The 7,757-nt window shown below is 42.3% G+C and overlaps 1 protein-coding gene and 1 long non-coding RNA gene across 3 annotated transcripts in view; both read left to right on the forward strand.

The window, feature by feature from the left end:
- LOC138980145 (uncharacterized) overlaps positions 1 to 7,757 on the forward strand; it is a 431,218-nt gene that overhangs the window by 294,426 nt on the left and 129,035 nt on the right. The gene's annotated exons all lie outside the window — the stretch shown is intronic.
- On the forward strand, positions 652 to 7,173 carry LOC138980101 (paramyosin-like). Of its 2 annotated transcripts, XM_070352909.1 has the most exons (5): positions 652 to 823; positions 2,577 to 2,687; positions 3,835 to 4,779; positions 4,813 to 5,488; positions 6,088 to 7,173. In XM_070352909.1, exons 1-5 carry the CDS (start codon positions 659 to 661, stop codon positions 6,489 to 6,491), a joined length of 2,301 nt encoding a protein of 766 aa, XP_070209010.1. In that variant the 5' UTR covers positions 652 to 658; the 3' UTR covers positions 6,492 to 7,173. The 2 variants fall into 2 exon arrangements, with proteins under 2 accessions (XP_070209010.1, XP_070209009.1); XM_070352908.1 differs by having other exon boundaries at positions 3,835 to 5,488.

Consider the following 7,757-nt stretch of genomic DNA (forward strand, 5'->3'; position numbering starts at 1 on the left):
TCGGGGACGAACTCACGCTGACAGTAGTTTCAGTTTTTACACCGCCTCGTCTAATACGTGACGTCTTCAGCAACCAACGGAAATTGAAAAGATGGAATATTGAGAAAGAGAGAAACAGACGGGAGCAGAAAACAGTAATGGTTAACGTACCAGGTGCAGGTATATTGTACAAAACGGTTTTAGCCGCTTAGCATAGTAACTAAAAATCCATAATGTTATCGTTTTTGACTGACATAGAGAAAGACAGACAGACATACAGAAAGATATAGACGAGGCAAAGATGAGATTCATTATGTGTGTACAATGTTCAAAGGAAATGAATGAATATAATAATGCCTGAAAGAACAATCATGAGTAACTGAAAAACAAAACTGAAAGTTTACTGTAAAGCGCCCAGTTGTTTTTTTTAACAAATACCAATTAATCCAGAAACGCGAAAATAAATTAGTCATTGCAACCCATTTGTACGTGTTAACGTTTCGTAGCCATAACCAGACAACGGCACAAAATTAATGCAAACAAACTGCTAACGAGATGAGTTTGGAGAGCTAGAGAGCCAATTCTGAAAAGCTCTTCCCAGTCTCTCAGCCAAAACCGAAAGTAGAGACGCGAGTGACGTCACTGGTTCTTGCACCCCGCAGTCGCACTTCACACCAAAATGGCGACTAGCGGCGGTGACAGTGTGTTAGACAGTCGCTATACCTGCAGTATCTGTCTCGAGCCCTTCAAAGGTAGACATCCCAAGATTCTCACCTGCTTTCACACCTTCTGCTTACCCTGCCTCACCCAGCTAACGGACCGGGGGGCTGGACGCTCTCTTCAGGTAAGAATGTTATTGTTTACCAGATTGTGTTGTGGTGTAACACACAAAGTGAAGCACGGTTGTGCCGTGAATGGTAGCCTAGGTTTCAAACCAAGACGTGTATGATTCTCAACCTTGCGTTACAACGTAAGAAAGTGCGCAGTGTAGCAGTGTTTATCATTGCTGTGTCGTGATCTATACGGCTCTGCTGTTGTTGTACGAATTATCCGTGTTTCAGACCCTGACCTGAATGTGAACCTTGCATTTTGACGTAATGAAATGCACAGTGTAAGAGTGTCAATCATTATTATTATATTGTGCACTAGACAGCAGATCGTGAAAGAAATATGTATCGTGTTTCAGACCGAAACGGGAGTTTGAACCTTGCATTCTTGGTAACAGGAGGTGCTTCGTTTGAGATGTTAACTTGATGAGGTGCTTCGTTTGAGATGTTAACTTGATGAGGTGCTTCGTTTGAGATGTTAACTTGATGAGGTGCTTCGTTTGAGATGTTAACTTGATGAGGTGCTTCGTTTGAGATGTTAACTTGATGAGGTGCTTCGTCTTAGATGTTAACTTGATGAGGTGCTTCGTCTGAGATGTTAACTTGATGAGGTGCTTCGTTTGAGATGTTAACTTGATGAGGTGCTTCGTCTGAGATGTTAACTTGATGAGGTGCTTCGTCTGAGATGTTAACTTGATGAGATGCTTCGTCTGAAATGTTAACTTGATGAGGTGCTTCGTTTGAGATGTTAACTTGATGAGGTGCTTCGTTTGAGATGTAAACTTGATGAGGTGCTTCGTCTGTGATGTTAACTTGATGAGGGGCTTCGTTTGAGATGTTAACTTGATGAGGGGCTTCGTTTGAGATGTAAACTTGATTAGTGTGTGTGTCTTTCTTCGTTTTACACCGACGACATTCGAGGTTCAGCTTCAAGTCTTGACTTCAAATGTCACAGTTTGTGCTGGCTGTGACTGACGTGTGTTGTGACCGTAAAAAAGCGACACGCTCAGAAATGTGTCAGTGCAGTGCAAATTTCTTTACAGACAAGGAAGTGATTTGACACACAAGGCCTACCTTAATCGTACCAGTGGGCGCGGTCAAGTACGCGTTGCTCTGAATAACTGACAAAACCGGGTAAACAAACATTGATAACGAACAGATTTAAATTCACACGCTAACTCATGCATGCACCCACGCACGCACGAACAAACACACACACACACACACACACACACACACACACACACACACACACACACACACACACACACACACACACACACACACACTCACACACTCACACACACACATAGATACTTGTCTTCATCTCCAACCTTTAACTCATGTTACACCCTATTTTCAGCATCGATTACTGTAGTGTGTAATGATATTAAGGAACTGGATACGAAATGACACATGTTTTTAATTGTCGCCTTACATTTAGAAAAAAACACCAAAACAGAAACATGCAGTACGGGACAGGAATTTGAGCTAATATTAAATATATTGTAAGATCTGAAGTGTGATGTCCGCATGGAGAGTCATCGGTACTCTTGCACCACACGGTTCACATGTACTCTTGTGAATCAAGTTTGTATGTTTTGCACGATTATGCACTTGACGTAGAAAAACAAAACATGTTTCTGTAAAAATCCCAAACAGAGAGACTGCTAGCGTTCCAAAATAAAGAATCAAGAAACAAGAAAAGTTAAGTTGATGGAACGTTTAATTCTTGACAAAACGAAACATTTACATTTTCTTATGTTTCAGACATCAAGAGACGATCAAGTCGATAAGGATGGAGGGTCACCTGTCAGAATTATCTGTCCCACCTGTCGTTCCCCCACCTCTATTCCTCCGGGAGGTGTGAAGTACTTACAGGTAAGCAATATACTTTTTTTTGTATTGTGAAAATACGCATTTCGTGAAAGTCACTTAAAAGGTACCAGATAGTCTAACTTGTTGTAGTTTCTGTTATTGTCTGCTCGTATTGTAGGCCTACCTCACTTTTATCTAATAAAAATGTGCAATGTTATAACAATTGTATATTTGGCGAAGATTTGGTTTAAACAAGGTTTTTATTCAGTTAGACATGGTACAGTAGTAAAACAAGAAATAATAGGGACACGAATTAACTCAAGCAAACGCTTATATTACGTGCCCTATACACGAATGGTGGATAATAGAAATGTGATGTCGGACAGAAAAAGATTCCATACATACTATGACATTATCTGGGTCAAAACCAGGGTCAAAGTAAACCAAGCAAAGAGTAAGACAGAACTATAGCAAGGGAAAGAGGGTGGGGGGGGGGGGGGTTGAACGATAGAGACATGTAGAGAGATGAAAGTAGCAAGCGCATACAAAAAAGAATGAACATCGTAAATCGTAAACTGTAATCCAGTGGCAGATAACCAACCAATTGTTTGCTAGTGAAATCATTGGAGAATGCATACACAATAATGGTTGTCGGGTTAACAGAAGTGCTGACATGAGTATTGCGAGTTAATAAAAGCGACCAGATTCACAAATAAACGAGTGTACAGTTTCAAAAATAAACTTATTGGTGCAAGAGGAAGGTTTTCGCTGCCATTTAACAAAATATCAACATGTCAGTAATTTACAGGTAGTGCGTTTATTGTGGACAGGCGAGCATCTATGTACAGAGGGCAATGTATCAAATATTGGTCAGTGGTTTCGTTCAGATAGCCGCACGTGCACTGCGGGTTTTCCTGTAAGTGGCGTTTGCATAGGTCAGAATTCAAATTACTCATGTTAAGACACATTCTGCAGTGGTGAATCTCATTCTTTCTTTCCCCACAATGATAATAGGCAGGTGAAGATTTGACGTTAACCTCTTTATTCGCCTTGACGGCATGCATATGTTTCTTAAGATTATATTCAGAAAGGGTCCAGGAGACATAACAACCTAGTTCAGAAGATGTCGGTAAGATGTTCATATATTTTTATTTAAAATCGTACATGAGCGAAAACGATCAAAATAAGTTTTTTTCTCTGTCCTTTTCAGAAAAACTTTTACCTCGAAAATGTCGAGGAAGAAGCCAAGAACCAGCCTCCAACTTTTTTCTGTGACCTCTGCGAGGAAGGTCAGACTGCCGAGTACACGTGCGGCCAATGTCAGAGCTACTTCTGCCCCCGCTGTTCTTGTATTCACGACAAGCTGTGCAAGTCTTCAGCCGTCACAAGGATCTTGACAGCCTCCAAAACTGCCGGGGAAAGAAAATCTACTGAGAAAGCCGTTGACGTAGAAGAGCTGATTGGAAAGATCTTGAAGAAATTGTCTGAGGAAGAAAAGCGGCTAGGACAGGAGAGGAGAGCGAGGGAACACGATATCCACGTGCGATACGCCATCCTGTTACGTCACGCTGGAGAGGCCCGTGACGTCAGCCTGGCTAGCCTCCGTGACGTCACGAAGGCTTTGGGTGACGTGATTGAGAATGACGCCACTCTGGCGCAGGAAAAGCTGAAAAGGGTCAAACAGCTGAAAGGGGTTGATAGATCTGTATCATCGCTGGCTGAAGTTCTTACCAAGAACGATCTTCGTCACTTCGAGGACATGCTGAAGACAACAGAAGAGGAGGCATTGCTGACATATCTTCCACGTGATGAAGGCGAAGAGTCTTTTCTGGCAGCCATGGGAGAATTTATGGGCAGTGTGGTTCCTACACGACAAAATGCAGACGTCGCTCAAATCTCTGAGACTACAGCCAGCGGTCAAGTCGAGCCAGTAAGTCAGTCAACTGCCTCGCAGAAACAAGCGACTAACGACTTGCCACAGCAAGGCAACGGAAACTTTCCACAAGACTTACCCGCCAAAGTTAATGAAATGGCTGCCAAGTTGGAGCTTTTGAGTGAAAAGATGGTACAGAGTGACAAGTTTTGCCGAGACCTGGCCGCCGTTCACGACAAGAACGCCAAGCTCTGCGCTGACGTGGGAGCTCTGCAGAAAGAGGTGACGTCATTGAGGGACAAGGTTCGTGACGAGGTGACGTCACTGCAGCAAGGTCACGCCAGCGTGAGGGACAAGAACTCTCTACTCTGTCAGGAGAACACGCAGCTACGTGATGACGTCACTGCAGTAAAGGCAGACCATGACAAACTGCAGACAGATGTCAGCACAGTAACTGCAGATCACAGTAAATTGCAGTCTGGCCATGACAAACTACAGACAGATGTAAGCAAAATCACTGCAGACCAGAGCAAGCTGCAAACATATGTCAGCAAGATGACTGCAGGCCAGAGCAAGCTGCAAACAGATGTCAGCAAGATGACTGCAGGTCAGAGCAAGCTGCAAACAGATGTCAGCAACATGACTGCAGGTCAGAACAAGCTGCAAACAGATGTCAGCAAGATGACTGCAGGTCAGAGCAAGCTGCAAACAGATGTCAGCAAGATGACTGCAGGTCAGAGCAAGCTGCAAACAGATGTCAGCAACATGACTGCAGGTCAGAACAAGCTGCAAACAGATGTCAGCAAAATTACTGCAGGCCAGAGCAAGCTTCAGAAGGAGCATACCCATCTGGGTACAGAAGTTGGAACGTTGAAGAAGGATGTTGGCCTCAGCAGAAAGGAGAACGACAAGTTCGGCAAGGAACTGAAGAACGCCCAAGACATGCTGAGACAGAAGAGCACTGCGAGATCTGTTTTGGAGACCAAAATGGGTATGTATTATCTCGCCCAAAGATGAGAAAACACAAATGTATGCTCACATTCCAGCGAACGGAGTCAGAGAAAAATGGAGACACACACACACACACACACACACACACACACACACACACACACACACACACACACACACACACACACACACACACACACACACACACACACAGAGATAATTACACCACCCATAACGTTTACGCACGCGCTCGTTCGCTTTTGGTGCGTGGCTTTCTTTTCTGTTTGTTTTTAATTTTTTTGAAATAAAAACATGTTTGTGAATTCTAGTGCATAAGTCAAAACCGGTTATTGGTAACACACATCTAATAAACGATGGGAAGTAAGCGCTCTAAATGCATAATGCATGTGTAATAGAGTAAGAGAGAGTTATGCGGAACCAGTCTCCTGGCACCTGAGATAATAACAATAAAATAAGAGAATAGCATTGAAATGAACAAGCAGACTAGCGACTTTCATCCTCAAACAAGCAACTGAATGAACAAAGAAGATTTTTTATAATTGATCAAAAAATAAAAGCTAGCATCATTAGAAAAGTCATGTCTTCCATTATATTGTTATTTCTTGTGATCTCTTGCAGGCAAAGTTGGTGTCCAGGTGGCTTTCAACTGCGCTTTGACAAAAACAGTAACAACAGTTGGACAGGAGACTCTTATTTGTGAAGACGTGATATTCAGTGTTGGCGGTGGTTACGACAACCAGACAGGTATCTTCACAGCCCCAGTGTCAGGTCTGTACTGCTTCATGGCAACCTCCAGTCCTTGTGACGACGATGTGAGAAAGGCGGCTTTTCTCTGGATTGTATTGGAGAATAAAGACATCGCATTTCTGAGTGCCTTTGGCAAGGGCAAGTGTACGGCTCACGGTGCAGTGCAGGTGAACGCAGGTCAACAAGTGTGGTTGAAAACATTAGGGGTCAGGCAATACACTTTTAACGGTGCTTCCACATTTTTTACAGGGATGCTCGTTCAGGCTGAACTGTAGATGTACTCCCTGTGTGCTTCCTTGATAGATTGATCAGTTGTAATGGTTTATTTTGTTGTATTTCCTTTTTGTTTTAATTCATATTTATTTCATTTATATTATATATTTGTGACCCCACATGGAGGGAACAAACTTCTTTTATTTCATCGTTTGTGCCTTGCTGACATTTTTTTCCGTTTTCTTTTATTATTGTCATTTTATTTACTGCGATGTGTCTAATTAATATCACCCTGATACGTGTACCCAGATACTACGTTACTTTTTCAAATGTTATCAGCTTGTCATTGTCTTGGGGCAACTCAAGAAAATGTATGCATGGAATAATTGACTCACACATGTTTTTCCACATTGTAATTAACAGTTTGGATAACTGCTTTCAACAGTTGACAGAACATACAAGGATAAAAGGACGAGTGAAGCTGGGTTTTTTTCCATTGATGTTTTAATTTTCATTTAGGATTAAGGACTTGAATCATTGCGAGAACATCCCGCAGAGAATTCAAGGGTGAATACAAATGTTTTCGTGTTTATGAAGATGTTGAGTTGTTCCCCTTCATCCCTGGTGTTTGTGTTTCGACACTCTCTGTCTCACATGTAATCGAAGTGTTTCTACTGTCAGAGGCTTGTTCTTCCCAGGTGTGTGTGTATATTCGGAAATAAACGAGAATACTTACAATAGTCATTTTCTTGATGTTTTGTGAATCTCTGTCTGTCTGTCTGTCCATATGTGTGTGTGTGTGTGTCTCTCTCTCTCGCTCTCTCTCTCGCTCTCTTTCTCTCTCTCTCTCTCTCTCTTGTGTGTGTGTGTGTGTGTGGACGGGGGCATGTGTGTGTTTGTTTGTGTGTGTGTGTGTGTCTCTCTCTCTCGCTCTCTCTCTCGCTCTCTTTCTCTCTCTCTCTCTCTCTCTCTCTCTCTCTCTCTCTCTCTCTCTCTCTCTCTCTCTCTCGTAATAACTGCGAGTTGTTTGCAGATGACACTACCATACATTCTAGTCACCATTCCTTAGATTATTTATCAAAAATTCTCCAAAAAAGAATTAATGCTCTACTGAATTGGTCAGAGTTAAACAATATGTCTCTTAGCCATACAAAAACAAAATGTATGCTCATTACCACAAGATAGAAGCGACAAAATCTATTTTCGAGCATTCCGCCCCTTTATATTAAAAAATCAAGTATTGGAAGAAGTGTCCCACCATAAAGTCCTTGGTGTAAAGATTGATAATAGGAATGACCACATTGATTACATCTGTAAGATTGCTTCCC

The sequence above is a fragment of the Littorina saxatilis genome, linkage group LG11 (assembly GCF_037325665.1).
Source record: "Littorina saxatilis isolate snail1 linkage group LG11, US_GU_Lsax_2.0, whole genome shotgun sequence".
NCBI classification, from domain to species: Eukaryota; Metazoa; Mollusca; class Gastropoda; order Littorinimorpha; family Littorinidae; genus Littorina; species Littorina saxatilis.

Coding starts and splice junctions, on each gene's coding strand:
- LOC138980101 (XM_070352908.1), top strand. CDS start 659: ATGGCGACTAGCGGCGGTGACAGTGTGTTAGACAGTCGCTATACCTGC. Junction 824..2,576: donor GGGCTGGACGCTCTCTTCAG/GTAAGAATGTTA, acceptor CTTATGTTTCAG/ACATCAAGAGACGATCAAGT. Junction 2,688..3,834: donor GAGGTGTGAAGTACTTACAG/GTAAGCAATATA, acceptor TGTCCTTTTCAG/AAAAACTTTTACCTCGAAAA.